Source organism: Microcaecilia unicolor, chromosome 1, assembly GCF_901765095.1.
Source record: "Microcaecilia unicolor chromosome 1, aMicUni1.1, whole genome shotgun sequence".
In the NCBI taxonomy this organism is placed as follows: domain Eukaryota; kingdom Metazoa; phylum Chordata; class Amphibia; order Gymnophiona; family Siphonopidae; genus Microcaecilia; species Microcaecilia unicolor.
The window spans coordinates 619,459,056-619,478,891 of record NC_044031.1 but is presented as its reverse complement, the minus strand read 5'-3'; the positions used below and the strand labels follow the sequence as shown (position 1 = coordinate 619,478,891).

The 19,836-nt window shown below is 42.3% G+C and overlaps 1 protein-coding gene across 1 annotated transcript in view; it reads right to left on the bottom strand.

Annotated features, from left to right (window-relative positions):
- The window catches only part of LOC115481167 (probable flap endonuclease 1 homolog), a 55,502-nt gene that overhangs the window by 7,644 nt on the left and 28,022 nt on the right, over positions 1–19,836 (bottom strand). Inside the window, exons 5-9 of the mRNA XM_030220218.1 lie at positions 17,409–17,476; positions 7,255–7,391; positions 4,418–4,478; positions 1,841–1,972; positions 1,565–1,716 (exon numbers count right to left, since the gene is read on the bottom strand). Coding sequence (XP_030076078.1) covers positions 1,565–1,716; positions 1,841–1,972; positions 4,418–4,478; positions 7,255–7,391; positions 17,409–17,476 — 550 coding nt within the window. The remainder of the gene's footprint in view (positions 1–1,564; positions 1,717–1,840; positions 1,973–4,417; positions 4,479–7,254; positions 7,392–17,408; positions 17,477–19,836) is intronic.

Sequence of the window (19,836 nt, the reverse complement as noted above, 5' to 3'; positions counted from 1 at the left end):
CCCAGGATCTCAACCTACTTCTCCACTGTCAGGCAGCAGCCAGAATCCAACCCAGTTCCCCATGTCCGAAGCCCACTGCACTAACCATTAGGCCACTCCTCCACTCCACTACTAGAAGGTGGAGTTCAGCAGCCTGTTCAGATAGTAGAATGTCTGTGAACTCCACTTCACTGTTCACAAGTACATGCTCGTGTAGAGCTAATAGGAATGTATGCGAGAGGTCAGCAGAATGTTCTAGTAAACCTTTCTCCCAAAAGACTCCAAAGTCTGGTCATCCCTCCCCAGGGGCACTCAGGGATGAGACTTGGTGTTCTTGGCTCTTTTGAGAGCAGATTCGACTATAGAGTGGTGCAGCACCTGAAGCTTCTCAAATCCGGGAGCTTTCTGGACTCTATACATAGTCAGCCTGCTTGTGAATAGTATGAACAGAGAGGGAGATCTCTTACAGCCTCATCTGTATGGTCTTGAGGTTGCTATGAATGAGCACTGTCACATCTTCCTTAGGAGGGTCCTCAAAGTCAAAGATGTCCAACGTTTCTGCCATGGCCTCATCCTCAACTTTCAACTTAAATGGAATGGCTTCAGCCACCTCCCTAATAAAACTGGCAAAGGAAAGTTCCTCAGGGGGGAGAAATGAAGGGCTTTTTTTGAGGGGGTACTTGGGGGTACTGAGTACCGGCACCTTTTCCATTGTCTGCTGAAAATGACCCATGGGCCCCAAGTTTTAATGAAAGAGCTCAGGTTCTACACACCAATTCTGCCTTGTCATAGATTCTTTGACTGGTTGCATGGGGCCTGGCTATTGTGGGGTGGATCCCTCAGTGATTACCCCACCCTTGAAGGGTGTCCTTGCACTTGAGTACCAGCACCTTTTTTGCTAGAAAAATGCACTGGAGAAATGTATGAAGGACACCTGTACAATTGCACATGTTCAAACAGACAAAACCACAGAGGAACACAAACATATGAACACATGATCAAAGTTACACCTGTTGACATGTGACACAAACAGAAGACTGATCTGCTGATCTAGGAAAGCACAATTGCATATTCACTTCTTTGCATGCAGGACCTTTTCCACTGCTGCAGAAATCGGAAGTTCTTTTTGCATAAGACCCAGAGCAATGCACTCACACAATAAAGAGAGAGAGAGCAGATCATTCCTCCAAATTCCCTTCTTCTGATAATTATCTGGTTATAGTCACCTAAGGCGGCAGAAGACTATTTCTATTCTTCAAGTAAAATAAATTTCTATTCTTCAGGTAAAATAAATATTCCTTCCTGACTCCTAAAAGAGATAACTAGGGCAGATCCATGGGCCAGCTCTTATCAAAATCGTACTACACGCGAATTGCTTCTAATAATGTTAACTCTTCGGAATTCATCCATATTCATTGTATGACTTTATTGTTGGGACTCTACCCAATGCAACAGTTCTGTGCCAACTTGTCTATAAATTTCTGCACAAAGACACACTGGAAGCACATACAGAGGAGGGGGGATGGCACAAAGAAAGAGGAAAAACAGCAAGCAGAGAGGGGAAGAGATTGAGGATACCACTTACTTCATATGCTTCTCATGTGATAAAAACTTGACCAGCTGCTCCTCATTTGGCTCTGCCCATTCCAGCAAAATCTGGCTGGCATCTGCCACCTGAGGGTGTAGGAAGAGTGCCCGAGATTCTTGCAAGGGCCAAGTATTGGGTCGAGGGTACTTCTGAATACAAAACAGATTAAAATGGATAGAGTAAAAGGACTTAGCAGTGGACACTTGCAGGCTGCTGAAGTAGACTGCTTGTGAGTTTTACAGCATGGTTTGTTTCCTCTGATATTTGTATTACCTGCAGGTCAATGTTCTGCAGAATCTGTTCAATGCTTCCATGCTTCTGCAGTAATTTCAGGGCTTTCTTGGGACCCAGTCCCCGAATTTTTTCACAATAATCACAGCCAAGGAGGATGCACAGGTCCACAAACTGCCCAGGACAAGAAAAGGGGTCAAACCCAAGAAGGAGGCGACAAGGAAAGGGTTTGGAAACAACAAAAGAGACAGTGAGAGAAATGGGAGTGATCGGTGAATGGTCATGGCAAATGAATAGAGGGATTGAGACAGGAGTGAGGTGGGGGGTGAGCAAGCAAAAAATGAAGGAATAGGGAGACTGCAAGGAAGGACAGCGAGATGGAAAGCAGGAAAAGGAGGGGGAGAAGGAACAAAAGAAAACTGCCATAATAAACCTCACAACAAAAACAGACTATATGCAAGCTATCACATTTGTCACAAAGGCAAACACTATAATAATCTAAACACACCTGGGGAAGAAATTGGACAATGAAAAGCCTTCCTTATGTCACATGCACCACCCTTACATTTCAATGATGGGGTGCATAGTTCCCAGACTTTGATCTTTCTCATCTCTAATGCTACATAGTTATAACACTATTTCATCTTAAAAACAGTCAGAAGGCTGCTATGTTAAATCCTGCAGTTTCCCCAAAAAGAACCTGATGGAACCATAAGAACATTACAAACTCAAGGACCTATTTTAGATTAGTAGGTCCTATGCAGAAATCACATCCAGAAGCACAGTCCCAGCAGTGCAGCAATAGATTGGATTCAGAATTAATAACTCACTTTTCCAAACCTGAGCTCCAGTTGAGTTACAAATTCAGGTACATTAAGTAGGTTATGGCCCCAAAGCAGGCTTACAAAGTGACTAATATCCTACAGTAGAAGTTAGAGCAGCTTGTGGTGGGCTGAAAAGGCAGAGATATAGACAGACGGGGCTAGTCTTCAGACCAGAGTTGGACAGGTGGAAATTGTACACTAATAGTTGAGGGATTAGGCAGCTAATAGGATTTCCTTAGCATCCCTACTAGCCCAGTCCAGAACAAGTGGGTTATGTACATTGACCAGTGGATGGAGACAGAAAAACAAAGTAGTTCCAAGTGATTTGTCCCTTATGGGTATCGTGCAGCCATAGAGAGTTCAGCATTTTTCTGTCTCCATTGGATGGTGGACAGACCAGGCAGCTCCTCTTTAGTGCTTCTCAACCAGCTCCTGTCCCAGTTGGTAACTGGGTATCAGTAGAGCAGGGGGCTCTGACTGGATGGATTATGATTCTTTTGAATATGCTTAAATTTTAGCTGGCACTAGGGTGGCACTCGGTGGTGCCAAGCCCCCCCCCCTCCCCCCGCACACACACTTTCATTCCTTTACTGTGCTGCAGTTCTATAAGGAGTTTGAAGAGGCTAAAGGCTTTTATTCTGCCTTCTGTGTGACTGTTTGCTGACAGATTTACTCTACATATGCATTTCCACATTTTCTACACTGAGCTAAGTTATGCATTGACAGTACTTTTAGCTCCTTCCTTAAAACCTCGTGGCTTCCGCAGCTTTTTAGCTTTATTTTAAGGTGCTGCATACTTTTTAAGTCTGACGAGATGAAGTTCCAAAAGCCTTCTCAAATAAATAAGTTTTAAGACTCTATTTAAACTGTTGATAGGAGGATTCAAATCGAAGATAATATGTAAGGGTATTCCAAAGAGTTGGCCCAAGAACATTAAATACAGAGGAATGTAAATGGGCAAGCCTAACAGCGTGAAATGCAGGAACTACTAGGTAATTCTGTTTGCTAGAGTGTAAAGCTCAACCTTGAACATAAGGCAAAAACAACTGAGAAAGAAACTGTGGAAACCTGGTCTGGAAGACACACAATATAGCAAAGTTAAAATCTTATATGGAATCCTGGTAGCTATGGGCAACCAGTGTTCCATTTTGAGCAGTGGCATAACATGATCCCTACGTATAGCACCGGTGATCAATTTAACTGCTTAAGAATTGCTTAAGATCTACCTGGTGAAGTCCATGGAAAACAGCATTACAGTAATCCAATTGACCAAGAACATATGAATGACGTAATATACGGAATGCATTTGTATCAAAACAAGACCAAACTGATCAAATCTTCTTTAACTTAAAGAAGCTTTTTTGGACCACTGATGAAAGATGCTGCTGAAAATCCAAGCAGTCATCAATAATAACCCTGAGGAGTTTTATGGGATACACAATTTGCACACTAGGATCAGTGACAGTCAGAGGTATTGGTAGCACCACTTTGGCACTCCAAGAAAAAAGTAATGCCTTTGTTCTCCCTGGATTTAATTTCAGCTTATACACAAGTTGTGTAGAGCCTCATGGAACCGTGAAGCTTGGAATCAAGTTATTCTTTGTGCTCTTATGGCTACAGCAGCTGTATGGGAAACCATGTCATAGGTATCATATTTGAGCATAAGGTGATAACGATGTCCCCGGAGTTCATGAACTAGAGAAAAAGGCTGAGAGGTTCCTGGAGCCCAATTTTGGCACATCTAGGGCCTGTTGCTGACAAATTTACCTGTGTTCTCAGTTTCCAAGCAATGTACCTGTTCGTGGGTCAGTTTCAGCTTCTCCAGAACAATGGGCAGAGAGTATTCTTCAACTTCACTGCAAGAGACATCACAACTTGAAACCTCTTTGTTTGCCTTCACAATCCCTTCCCATCTCCTACATCATGCCCCCTCCCAAAATCACTGTCGCTTTCTCCACACATCCACCCTTATTTCCTCCTCAATGCTTCCATTTCTCCCCGTTCCCAATATCACTTCATATCCCATTTTCACAGCTCCCCTTATCTCCTTCATGAAACACCTTCACCTTTTCCTTCACACTTTCCAATTTCCTCTGTCATGCTCTCCCATCCCCACTCTCAAGTTCATCCATGATCTCCAGTTCCATTTTTTATAGCTAAATATTTTATTTGAACTTTTTAATAAAAACTATAATTTGCAACCTACCCTATAAACAATGAAATTGCAAAAACAACATTATCTCAGATAGTTCTGCTGCATTCCTGGCTGGTTAAATGGTTCTAAATATCTGGGGAGGAGATTGTAAGTTGTCTAGGGACTGGGACATAACTACTTTACTTGAGTTACTACTGAAAGCTGTGAGCTAACCCCCCCCCCCCCTACCCAGTGCTCCACAGAGCTTACAGTCTAGTCACACCAAATACAGAGGACCAAAAAAAAAAAAGGTATTTCATTTATTGTAAGAAATGGTTCAAACTAACTGACTAGATTTAGGAGAATTTCCAGATGAAAATGTAGCTGGCTAGGTTCTGTTCCAAATTCGCTTAAAAGATACATCTGCCATTCCCAATCATCTGGCTCACTGCAGATTACAATAAGAAAGCCAATCATTAACAATAAAATTGTGTGAAAGGATTATGCTTTTAAAACTTTTGAGAACAAAAAAAAGGAAGTTTTTAGTTTCCTGCAGAAACTCATAGAATCTGTGTCAGATCTGACATCTACCAGTGGAGTATTCCAGATTGCTGCTGCTTGATAAACAGATAATTTGGTAAAGATCCATTTACTGTTTATGTTCACTGCCGACGGACTGGAAATTAAGAAATAACTGACCTCACCTCCAACGCATAAAGTTCTACGAGATGGGGTAAAGTTAATAATAAGGACATGTACAATGGATCCAGACCGTAGCATATTCTAAATATCATAATACAGTTTGAAAATTGTTTTTGCCTCTACTGGCAGCCAGTTCAATCTCCGTAGGAGAAGAATTGCTTGATTGAACATGTGAGCGCCACAAAGCAGTCTGGCTGCCATATTTTGCAATATCAGTAGTCATTTTCTTAAGTTATTGGAGCAACCAAAATATAATCTGAGAGATAATGAGTGTAAAATTAACCAGTTATCTCATTTACTTAGAGGCCCTTTTACTAAGCCGCGATAGGCACTAGCGCATGTCTACCACAGGCTAAAAACACTGCCTTGGGACGCGCTGAGGCCTCCTGCAGTAGTGTGCCAATTAACATGCGCTAATCCCGCTGTCATGGCCACGGCCATGCCTCTGCACCCCGGGACCCCGGCGTCCAGGTTCTCCCGCTGGCTCAGGTCTCCAGAGGTCTTCGGTCTTGCCAGGCTGCCCACTCGTCCGATGCTGGGGCTCCAGGGCATCTTACAGCCTGACACCCCACTCAGCTGCAACGCTGGCAGAAGCTCGTTCCCTTAGGTGTACGCATGCGCTGAAGATGCAGCTTTAAAGGACCAGCAACAGGAGCTTCTGGAGGTCGCTGCTGTAGATAACATCAGGGAGCTGGGGCTTTGTAAAGAGGCTCCTGACTCTCTCACTCTGCCTTAGCAATAGGTTGCCCAGCCTGTGTTGGTGCCTTAGCATTCCTGTCTTCAGCCCTGCCTCAGCGTTTCTGTCTCAGCCTGTCCTGAGGGTTCTCTTCAGAAGCCACTCATGGTCTTGGTTCACCAGCTCTGCCCCCCAAGGGTTCTTTTCAGAGCCAACCCAGGTCCTGGTTTGCCAGGCCCGCCCCCAAGGGCTCTTTTTAGATCCACCCACGGGTCCTGCTTCCAACATACCAGCTTCCCTGGTTATTCTCTGACCCTCCAGCCAGCCCGGCTCTTCCTGGCGTGGCTTGCCCACCATTGGTCAGGACTGCTACCCCTACCTGGATCTCAGTGTTCCCCAACTGCGGCTCAAGAGCTCACCGACCTAGTATTGTGACACCCACGCTGAAAAATATTTTTTTATTTTTCAGCACGGGAGGCATGGCTATTGGCAGAGAGTAGATGTGCCCTGTGTTAATCAGGTAGCATGGGTGCACTGCTGCGGACTGCCCGAGTACCGTCGGCATGGGAGCCCTTAATGCCTACAAAATAGATGGCTGTAAGGGCTCCTAAGGTAATGACCACATGTTAACTGGGAAATTAGCACATGACCATTAAAGAAAAATATACAAATGCGGCTATTTTACCGCCAGGCTAAAAGTGGCTGCAGCGCGTGGGAAACCCATGCAGTAACAGCAACATCCGCCACTTTTTAGTGTGGCTTAATAAAAGTGTCCCTTAGTGAGTTTTTGTTTTTTTTAAATATATCTATCTAAGGGATCCTGAATTCTGCCAAGCATCACTATCTACAGACTCCTTTTCCATAAGGACATGAGATGAGGGTCCTCGAGCCACTGGCTTTGGAATCCCACAGTCCTTTCCAAAGCAGCACATGTCTCAGCCATAATCAGTGCATATGACAAAATCTTCACAGACATTCCGAGATGAATTCTTTAGGCACATGAAACATGCATAAATTGAAATGAATTCTAGATCAGATAATATATTTACAGTTTCTATCCAAAAGAATAACCTCTTCTTTAATTTCACCTTTAACAGTTACTATTTGAGGTCTTACTCACCAGTTCCTGACAGCTTTCAGATGTCGTATTAATCGCGTGCTTCCAAAAGGCAAGGCATCCATGTCTTCTGTGGCCGTGGCCCAAACCTTACCACAAGCCACCAAAGCAGCACATGTGGCTTCTGCCTCACCTGGGGCCTGAGAAAAGAAAGGTCGGTCACTGCACATACACTGTGATTCTTTTTAAAGGGCTTTGGAGAGAATTGGTAATGTCTGACGTTTGTATTTTTATTAATTTTTTGTTTCTGTGTAATGTACTGTATTTTTTTCTCTATTAACAAGAAGGACTGAGGGGTCCTTTTACTAAGCTGCGGTAAAAAGTGGCCTGTGGTAGTTTGGACATGTGAAATTGGCATGCGATGGGCCATTTTTTTACCACGGCTGGGAAAAAAGGCTTTTTTTTTTTTAATGGGGGCAGTGTCAGAGTGGCCTAGTTGTTAGGGTGGTGGACTTTGGTCCTGGGGAACTGAGGAACTGAGTTTGATTCCCACTTCAGGCACAGGCAGCTCCTTGTGACTCTGGGCAAGTCACTTAACCCTCCATTGCCCCATGTAAGCCGCATTGAGCCTGCCATGAGTGGGAAAGCATGGGGTACAAATGTAACAAAAATAAATAAATAAATGACCTTGTGCTAACATTAAAAGTATTGTGTGGCTATTTACTGCCTAAGCCATTACTGCCACTCATTGACCTAGTGGTAATGGCTCACACGCTACTCGCATGGTAATCATGTAGTGTGTGCCAACGTGGCCACACTGTTGATTACCGCCAAGAACGACCCCCACGGTAGAAAATTATTTTCTACCATGGGAACAGACAGTGCCAATCTCAGAATTACCACCAGGCGCTCGCACTACCTTACCGGTAGTACCAATTTGGCACACGCTACCTGTGCGTTAACCCTACCGCTGCTTATCAGTGGAACAAGCTGCTTTCCCAGAGTTCAGAACTTAAGTGTAATGTTTGGAGCATGCCTGACCCTTCCCACAAGCAGTGGTCTCAGCTCCTCAGTTTTGTTTTTCCACTCAGCTGAATGACTGTGAAACAAAGATCTCCTGTTTGTTTTGGTTTTCAGTGCTGTTTTTTTTTTATGTTAGCCTTCATTATTAATTTGAAAAATACTACATTATGGGGCTCATTTTCAAAGACTTACAAAATTCATAGGTTACTATGAGGAGCATTTTTGATATGACACCTAAATCTGGCTTTGGACATTTTGTTCAAAGCGTCCAAAAATCAAGTAGTGAAAATGACCATTTTCAAAACAAAAAAATGTACATAAATACATAAGTATTGCCACACTGGAACAGACCAAAGGTCCATCAAGCCCAGCATCCTGTTTCCAACAGTGGCCAATCCAGGTCACAAATACTTGGAAAGATCCCAAAAAAGTTCAATACATTTTATGCTGCTGATCCCAGAAATAAGCAGTGGATTTTCCCCAAGTCAATTTAATAATGGTCTATGGACTTTTCCTTTAGGAAGCCATCCAGACCTTTTTTTTAAACCCCGCTAAGCTAACCACCTTTACCACATTCTCTGGCAATGAATTCCAGACTTTAATTACATGCTGAGTGAAGAAAAATTTTCTCTTGATTCGTATTAAATTTACTACTTTGTAACTTCATCACCTGCCCCCTAGTCCTAGTATTTTTGGAAACAGTAAACAAATGATTCACGTCTACCCGTTCAACTCCACTCATTATTTTATAGACCTCTTTCATATCTCCCCTCAGCCGTCTTTTCTCCAAGCTGAAGAGCCATAGATGCTTCAGCCTTTCCTCAAAGGGATGTCGTCCCATCCCCTTTAGCATTTTCGGCGTCCTTCTCTGTACCTTTTCTAATTCCACTATATCTTTTTTGAGATGTGGCGACCAGAACTGAACACAATATTCGAGGTGCGGATGCACCACGGACCGATACAAAGGCATTATAATGTCCTCACTTTTGTTTTCCATTCCTTTCCTAATAGTACCTAACATTTTATTTGCTTTCTTAGCTGCCGTAGCACACTGAGCAGAGAGTTTAAGCGTATCATCAACAACGATGCCGAGATCCCTTTCTTAGTCGGTAACTTCTATCTTCTATCGTGGTACCTATAGTTCGGGTTCCTCTTTCCCACATGCATCGCTTTGCACTTGTTCATATTAAATGTCATCTGCCATTGAGACGCCCAGCCTCCCAGTCTCTTAAGGTCCTCTTGTAATTTTTCACAATCCTCCCGTGATTTAACAACTTTGCTAGTTCAAATGTATGTATGTATTAAATTTTCAGAAAATATAATGAAGTATACAAAGTATACAAAAATTCAAAAACAACAATCATAGACAGGATATACAGAAAGTTCCATACATTGCAATATCATTATATATGCAGTGCCATTTCAAATGTTTAGAAATTATAAGTTATACAGGCTCACTTATCATAAAATCATACAAAAGGAACAATAATATCCCAAAATATCGTATAACAAATCCTTAATCTTAATTTTGACAAACTTTGAGGCTTATTTTCAAAGCACTTAGCCTCCCAAAGTTCCATAGAAACATATGGAACTTAGCCTCCCAAAGTGCTTTGAAAATATGCCTCTTTGGCTACTTGATCCCATGTTTTATGGAACAAATGCATAGAATTGTTACATTCAGCTAAGAGTTTTTCATATTTAAGAATCAAACATACAGTAGTCCACCAAAAGTAAAAAGAAGCCAATTTGTGATTTTTCCATTTATAATAGTGGAGATTGCGATGACCAATAACGCGTCAAATAATTTATAGTTACAATTATGAACTGCTTGTTTGAACCCTGCAGAACAAAATATTATAAGATGAAAAATAGCACATATTCTATCCCAAACTGATGTCCAGAAAACTTGGAGATCAGGGCAAGAAAGGCACATATGTTCTAATGTACCTATGCCACTATTACAAGACCAGCACAAGTTGGATGAAGCAGAATCCACCTTGTGCTGTTTGACTGGGGTCCATAATGCTTTGTGTGCTAATAGAAAGAGAGATTGCAATATGGGAGCTGAAGCAATAGGTTTCATGGATTTCGTCCAAAACCATTTCCATAATTTATCAGACATGGCATGATTAGTATCCATTGACCAAATATTTTGAAGCACCTCAATCCTGTTTAGAAGGAATGGATCTATGGAATCTTATGGGTGGCAACGCCGGTATTTGGAGAATAAAACTGGTGCAAGGCGGACTTCTACGGTCTGTGCTCTGAGAAAGGCAGGGAGGGACAAATCAAACTCGGATATACATATACATACCATGTAAAATGAGTTTATCTTGTTGGGCAGACTGGATGGACCGTTCAGGTCTTTATCTGCCGTCATTTCATTTACTATGTTACATTGTGGACTTCTGTAATCCAGAATTGATACTCAGAGCACATGTAGTAGCAGCATGATCAGAAATATGTATTGGTTCAATTGATGAGGTTAATATATTGTCAATGAGTGATTTAGAAAGAAACCAATAATCCAGCCTTGAATATGATTTGTGAGGATTGGAGAAAAAAATATAATCCAATGTGTACGGAAGTAATCTCCAAGAATCAATTAGACCATAGTGAGCTAATAAATCATGAAGAGCTTTATAAGAATTGGTAATTTTATATTTAACTGTAGATTTCCTATCAAGAACATAATCTATGGGAATATTCATATCAATGACGTGATCTACATTGAGAAGTGAAATCTGATGAGATAAGTCCTTGAAAAATTGTAGACAATCGAGATTAGGACCATAAACATTAATAAAAGCATATGAGACATTTTGAATTTGCAATACAAGAATAACCCATCGTCCTTCTTAGTCTGTATGGTGATTAATAAGGGAGAACTGCAAATCTCTAGCTAATAATATAGCAACACCATTTTTCCTTTTGTTACTAGGAGAAAAATAACAAGTAGTAAACCATTTGGATTTCAGTTTTACAGATTATATAGCAGATAAATGTGTCTCTTGTAAAAAAGCAACTGATGCAGAGAGAGATTGTAAATAAGACAAAATCTTTTTCCTTTTTATAGGATTTGAAATACCTTTTACATTGAGAGACACATTTCACATGATTAATCATTGATATAGTATAGGAAAATATATGCTTGCAATAATGCACCCATATACTGTGAAGAACTTTTGCAGTGTATAGAATATGACATTAAGATTAACAAAAATGAAAACAAAACGGTCATGGTATAAAGAGAAGAAAATGAAAAACAAAAATAGCATAACAGACAGTCTGAACCTCCCTTAGGAGTCCTACGGAGGAGAAAGTGTGAATGGAGATGAAAAAAGAGAAAATCTCATCACCCTCACTGAACATTAGAGACTATCATATATTTAACATTTATGTAAAAGAACAGGTTAAGAATACTACTAAGCGTATTCAGTAGCAAGGAACAAAATTACTAAATATGTTACCAACCATATTTTATAATAGAAGAGTGAAAAATATATGACAACAAACAACAAAACGCTGAATGTATACATATCAAGCAGGCATATACCAGCTCAGGAGAAAGATTACAACGATTCTTTACATGACTCACGTAGATGTATTCATACTGATTCCCTCCTGATTAGAAATACATTTTCCTAAGAGAGCAGGATTAGTATAGGTTTTTGTGAAATTTAGGTGAGTCATCTTCATGCGAGCAGGGTTTAGTAATCCAAAATAAGCATTTAAAGCCTTTCAGGCGAGGTTGAAGATTTAGAAATTTCTTGCGAATATCCACAGTATTTTTGGTGAAGTCCGGAAGAAATTTAAGCTGATTACCATTCCATTTGATGTTCTGTTGAGATTTAGCAAATTGCAGAATTTCGAGAACTTGAGGAAAGCAAAGAATTTTCATAATGATAGCGCATGGATTTTCCCGCCAGAGAAAGTTCCAGATGGAATTCTGTGCGCCCGTTCTATTTCAAAAGGACATTGAAAAGAGAGCTTCAATAGCTTTGGAATGAATTCTTCAAGAAATTTAATAGATTTTTCTCCCTCTGAATTCTCTGGGAGACCGAGAAGGCGAATATTATTTCGGCGCTGTTGATTTCCTGCATCATCCATGACTAACTGAATATCTTGCGCCATTTTAGAAGTGCGTTGAAAAACCAGGGCCTGATCCTCCATATGGCTGACTCGTTGCTCTAACTGCTCGAGTCTGCCCTCAAACATTTCAAGATGTGCATTAATACGAGCTACCTCTGATTTTATATGCTTTACACATCAGAGCATTCCAGTTAGTGAAGTTAATTGCTCAGTTATTAAGGCAAAAGAAGCGGCGTGATCAGGTTTGCCTCTTGTAGTTTTATCCGGCGATGGTGGATCCGGGTTCGATGTTTTTGAGCTGGAACCCATTGCAAATGCCATTTCAATCTTTGATTGTTTATTAGTAGCCATCAGATAGAAGCTAGAAAATTATTTTTGTAAGTATTCCTTGCAAAAAAGAAAGGTTAAATCATGTTGTTAGACCAGGGAGGTGAGGAGCTCCTTAATCATGCTGCCATTCTGTAGCCGCTCTCTAGCGCCCCCGCAATTTAACAACTTCGAATAACTTTGTGTCGTCAGCAAATTTAATTACCTCACTAGTTACTCCCATCTCTAGGTAATTTATAACTATGTTAAAAAGCAGCAGTCCCAGCACAGACCCCTGGGCAGCATCTCCCCACTCTTCGGTGAGCGGCATCTTCCCTTCCTTCTTCCACCCCATTTGTGGCACTTACCTATTGTTTTGTCACGTTCCAAAAGCCGCCAGCACCAGCGATTGCCATATGCTGCCCTGCCGCTGGCACCTGCCTCTCCCCTTTACTGAGGCCGCATCTCTGATGTAACTTCCTGTTTCGTCAGAGGCTCAGATGGCTGTAGTAAAGGGAAGAGGTGGGTGCCAGTGGCAGGACAGCATATGGGAATCGGTGCCGCCGACGACATTGGAACGTGTCAAAACAATAAGGTAAATGCTGAAAAACACATCCTTCCAAACAAAGAATTTTGAATTATTATGATACACCACACAGCTTATCATACATTTTAATTAATTTCATCTATACTTGAATTGGATAATATTACTATTAGTCACCAACATTCATCGTTTTACAAATTTACATTAACACACTGAACATCATTTTATTATATGTTTTTTTTAACTAGCATATCTGCATTTTCCTTTATCTATATCATCTGTATTATTTTCCATATTGACAATCTTTGGGTAAATCTGGAAAAATGATACATTATTAGAAATAAATATGGACATCTATATATATGCACGTTGCTTTTTATTAAGTTTTTGTGATGACTTCAATTTACATGTACATATTTTGATATGCATGGATCTGTATGTTATTTATGTGCTTTCTCTACATTTTTATCTTGCCTTGCTTTATGGATTCTCTATACATACAAATAATAATTATTATTTTTTAAGTATATGTTCATGATTTTTCTATGTATAATTCTTAGTGATGCTATACTCTCACTGTATTTTATGTTTTATCGCCAATATTATATTTTTTATAATCAATATCATTAGTTTTACAACATCAATATTACTATTATTGTTAGTTATTTAAATGTTTGAATCATTGATGATTTTTATATATATATGCTTTTTTATATGTCTCATTGTTAGACCCTGAGGCAGGCATTGTTTAATGCCGAAACACGGCCCGTGTCGGGTCACCTGTCAATAAAGAACTCCTGTTGTCCCAGTCTTCAAGGTCCAGTGTTGCTTTTTTTGTTTGTATACTCAGTTGTTTCTGTCTCAGTTCAAGTCCATCTTGGGATAAGGATGCTTGCGCCAGTTTGTTCCTGACTCAGCCGAAGACCATCTGGGGATAAGACTGCTCCTGCCTCTGTTTTTCCTGTCTCAGCCAAAGCCCATCTTGGGATAAGTCTGCCAGTGCTTCAGCTATTTCTGTCTCAGCCGAAGCCCGTCGGGATAAAGCTGCTTGTGCTTCAGCTATTCCTGTCTCAGCCGAAGCCTGACTTGGGATACTTCAGTACTTCAGCAGGTTCCTGTCGCAGATTCCGCCAAGGCCCATTTGGGTTGACTGCTTCCAGCACTCCTGCTCTGTGCCGACACAGGTAACCTGTCTACAGCCAGTTGGGGCCTCCAGGTCTTCAACTCTGGGTACCATCTAGAGAGCTGCACGGGAACGGAGATAGCAGGGTTGCAGTGGATATCGCAGGAATCCTGCGGGGATCCCTTCCAGGACTGCGGGGATCCCGTGGGGATGGACTAGGGTCCACGGGGATCCTGCGGGGATGGACCAGGGTCCTGCGGGGTTCCCGTGGAGCAGAATGGAGAAGCGAAGGGGAAACAGAGACTAGCCTCTCTTCAACTTCCACCCTCCCTCCTATTCATCTCTCCTTCAGCCCTGGATGGCCTCCCCACACATACCTCGCATCACCCCGTGTCTAGTGGCTTGCTTCGGGACAGGAAAGGTCCCCACGCTTTCCTGCCCGCGGCCGCTGATCCTTTTGCCAGTGCCGCTGCTTGTTTAAGATGGCTGCCAAGAGTTCAATCTCCACTCGAGCCCATCCAAATCTCATCTTCTTCTATGTCTCTCTTCCCTGGGGTGTTGCCCTGGTCTCACAAGCTGTCAGCCATCACAATGCATTTGAACTGGCTCTCCCAGTCCCTCGCATCCTCCAAACATGCCCTTTTTTCCAGACCCAGGACCTTGGGTGATTGAGGAGCTCCTAAGAGAAATCAATCCTTGTGTATCAAGAATATAAACTCAGGAGAAAAGAAATCTGCTGCGCACTGAAGCTCCCCACCCTCCACTAAGGACCTGGTGCCTCACTGTTGTCAAAATGTCTCCCCCTCTCCCCCATGCCCCCTCTGGGGCAAGGCTTGGAAAATCAGATTGCTGTTCCACATGGACTAAATGGCAGCCATTCCTGTGCTGCTCAGCTTCTCAAGCTGCTTCTTTCCTTCAACATAAAATGAGCCCTCCTCTACCATCATTGATTTTTCTGGCTAATACACCAGTCCCCCAAGTAGAGACTGTGCAAATTCTTAGTGTACTTTTCGATTCCAACCTCTCATTTCACCCACAAATTTCTCAAGTGGTCATGCGTTCTTTCTACAAGCTACGACTTATATGTTCAATTCGCTCCTTACTTCTACCGGAAGCACTTAACATATTCATAACACGTTCATACTTAAATCTCCTCTACCCAAGCTGCAAAGGACTCAAATATAAATCAACTTATTTATCCAGCTTCTCCTACATAAGCACACAACTGTGGAATGCATTACCAAAAGATGTGAAAACAACGTACGAATATCTCAACTTCCGGAATCTACTAAAGACCAACCTGTTCGAAAAGGCTTACCCTACTGACCCAACTTAAGTGCCTGAACCCTGCGACACAATGTAATTAAAGCTCGTAATGAACACTATATAACTCTTCTTCTCTACGATTCCCAATATGTCTGTCACATACGAACCTTACTCGACTATAACATCACTTTGTATTTGTTTCTCTACCGGAGCTGGCGAACGCCTTCACGGTACTATGTAAGCCATATTGAGCCTGCAAATAGGTGGGAAAATGTGAGATACAAATAATAAATAAATAAATAATAATAATAATAATATTAGTTCACTCTTTAGTCATTTCATAATTGGATTACTGTAATTCTCATTACAAAGGTCTTCAAGTAAAAGAAATACATTGCTTACAGATCATCCAGAACACCGCTATTCATCTCGTCTCTAACTCGCATAAATATGACCATGTTACTCCATTTTTAAAAGAAGCTCATTGGCTCCCAATCACTCAACATATCATATTTAAACTTGCATACTTGTCTTCAAAACATTACGGCTGAGAAACCTCTTTATCTTTTCCGTCACTTTATTCTTTACTGTCCTGTCCACGCACTTCGTTCAGAATACATTAGTTGTACCTAGCAATCGAGAGGTAACTTATGAACACACTAGACATGCTATATTCAATGTACAAGGGCCATATCTTTGGAATTTGTTGCCAGTCTCCCTTCGCCTTCAGACATCGTTGGACAAATTTAAAACAGACCTCAAAACGTACCCCTTTAAAGACGCATATAAATTATTTCCCCTTACGGCAGCTAAGCAAGGAGGTGCCTGGAAGATGCCTGTGGCAATCCCTATTGTTCCCCCCCCCCCCTTTCTATCCTATCAATTATTGTAGTTCTCCCTTTTGCCCTAATAGTTCATGTCTTAATCCTGTCTTTGTTTGTGTAATCCCCTTTTCTTATATATTTTAGATTGTTAGCTGCCCTGAAGATACTCCAAAGGGCGGGATAGTAAATTCTTAATAAACTTGAAACATGAATTCTTTCCCCTGCTGCTGACTGCTGCAGGTGCATCTTGTCTGTCTACTGAACTCGCCAGCTGCTGCAAAACAGAGTCCCCAGCACTCCTCTGGAATCTCCCACAAACAGAGAAGCACTTCATACACTAGGATGGGGTCACCACAGATGAGCTATGCTGCTCCTGGTGCAAAGGACTGATGCTGACTGGTACCGATCTAGCCATTGCAGCCTCTTTAAATTAATGCCATGGTTGTGGCAGAGTTCCATCTACATTAGCTGCTGCCTCTGATTGCCTTGCTTCTGGTTATCTTCCTTTACCAATCAATCATTATTGCGACTGAGCATGTTCCTGTCTTTGTGCTGTCCTACCTTTTTCATTATTTGTTTTTTGCTGGTAGGACCCAGAGGGGAGGACACGAAGGCCAAAGGTGACAGATAGGAAGGAAGGGGGACCTGGACAACACTGGGTGTTACCGCAAGTATCTAAGGCAGTCCCAGAAGAAGTAGAGATGCTCTTCAATTATGCCAGCACTCCCCAGGGGGACCAGTCCTCCTACCAGACCAGGGGAGCATCACTAACAACACTATGCTGCAGCTGCATGAGTCATGAGTCTCCTATCTGCTAGAGACATAGAATACTAAGAAACTGCAAGCTGCATTGTGCCTTCTACAAAGTAGGACCACAAGTTCTGTTTTCTTTTTCCATCTGCTGGTGGAGGAGCAAAACTGGTATCTCTGGACTGGTCTGGTGAGACAATAAGGAATGCTAAATCGGTCCTGGTTGGATTACTCTCCAGTAATGCTGCCTAAGGTGAGCTTTCGGGGTCTTTCCCCCTAGAAGTACCTTTACACAGGGAACACCCAGGTGAGAAAGCAGTGTCTCACAATCTTGCTTCTGGGAAGATCCAAACTCTGAAAAGAAATATTGAGAATAAACAAGAGTTGAATACATTAATCAAGGAACAATACCAACAGTCAAACCAACAAAATCTCTGCAGCAGCCCCTTCCCACCCCCATACCATGTGCCTAGGCAACAACATTAGGAGAATCAATGTTCCTTCCCACACTAAGATTTCACTGTGTCCTACAACAATGCTGTTCTCTCAGTTTTTTGGAGGCCCAGTAGCTTCCTCCACATTCTTTGGATTTTCAGCTGACCTAAGCTGAACTGAAGTGTATCAAATCACCTTGAATGGATGGTATTCATCCCAGAGTACTGACAGAATTGAAAAATGAAATCACACAATTATTGTTAGTAATATGTAATTTGTCTTTAAAATCAAGAATGGTACCAGAAGATTGTTGGGTAGCCAATGTAATGCCAATTGTTAAAAAAAGTTCCAGAGATGATCCAGGAAATTATAGACCGGTGAGCCTGACGTCAGTGTTGGGCAAAATGGTAGAGACTATTATAAAGAACAGTAGGATAAACACGTTCTTCAAGTTTTTGCCATAGTTGTGCATATTGCCTGTTTTCTATGTGCGGGGAATCCTTGTACACTGAATTCTCATACTTTGCCAATTCTGTTACTTTTGTCAACCAGCATTTATACGGTACAGGTTCCACACTTGTCCAGAACTGCAATATAACCTTTTCAGCTGCCAACGTGGTCATGTACAGAAATCTCCTTTGTGGCTGGGAGAGCCCCTGCGCAACTTGGTCTTCCTTATTCCCCAACAATAATGTTTGGGGACTAATTTCACATGCAGACGGATAGGGGGGGGGGAGAGAAAGGGTAGGGGGGTATTTGGGGGGTAGGGAGTGCCTGGGGGACAAGTTTATGCGTTAGTTTTTCCATTTGAGTGGTATAGGCTATGGGGAATTTGAGGGGGAGAGGTAAGGCACATAAAAGGGGGGGGGGGTATAATTGAAAACATCAGTGCGGTCATGTGTGATGGAGGACGAAATGTACATTTGTGATTAGAATATAACTGTTGATTATGACAATGGTGCCTTGTATATAAGAGAGTAGAGTGTAAGCATGTATTACACTGATGCTAATAAAGATAATTAAAAAAATAAAGAACAAAATTATGGAGCATATTCAAAAGCATGGATTAATGAGACCAAGAGGGGCATTTTCGAAAGAAACGTCCAAATCCAGGGGTGGGGAAAACTGTATTTTCGAAAAAAGATGGACGTCCATCTTTCGTTTCAAAAATATTGTCAGAGACGTCCAAATCCTTAAATTTGGACATCCCTAGCTTTAGACGTCCCTAGACATGGATGTTTTTGGCTTTCGGTGATTTTCGAAACCAAAGACGTCCATGTCAAAAACGTCCTAATGCAAGCCATTTTGACGTGGGAGGAGCCAGCATTTGTCGTGCACTGGTCCCCCTGACATGCCAGGACACCAACAGGTAACCCTAGGGGGCACTGCAGTGGACTTCATAAAATGCTCCCAGGAACATAGCTCCTTTACCTTGTGTGCTGAGCCCCCCAAAACCCACTCCCCACAACTGTACACCACTACCATAGCCCGTACGGGTGAAGGGGGCACCTATATATGGGTACAGTGGATTTCTGGTGGGTTTTGGAGAGCTCGCTGTTTCCTCCACAAATGTAACAGGTAGGGGGGGTATGGGCCTGGGTCCGCCTGTCTGAAGTACACTGCAGTACCCACTAAAACTGCGATGTCATGGACCCGAGTTGACATCTGAGGCTGGCACGACATATTTTTAAACATGTTTCTTGAGGGTGGAAGGGGGTTAGTGACCACTGGGGGAGTCTCCTCAATCTCTGGCCCACTACTTCCGTGACAAGGTCCAGAAGATCAACCTCGAATTCACCACCACTCCCTCTCCTCCTCTTCAGCCTATATCTCACTCTCTCATCCAACCTACCCAGCCCTCCTTCTACTCCTTTCCTGCCATCACCGAAGAGGAAATCGCCCATCTCCTCTCCTCCTCGAAAGCCACCAACTGTTCCTCTGACCCCATCCCCACCAACCTACTTAACACCATCACACCTACCATCACCCCCACCATCTGTCATATACTTAACCTCTCTCTCTCCACTGCATCTGTCCCGGACACCTTCAAACATGCTGTGGTCACTCCACTCCTCAAAAAACCATCACTTGACCCTACCTGTCCCTCCAACTACCGCCCCATTTCCCTCCTACCCTTCCTCTCCAAGATACTTGAACGCGCCGTTCACAGCCGCTGTATTGATTTTCTCTCCTCTCATGCCATCCTCGATCCGCTCCAATCCGGCTTTCGCCCCCTACACTCAACAGAAACGGCACTATCTAAAGTCTGCAATGACCTA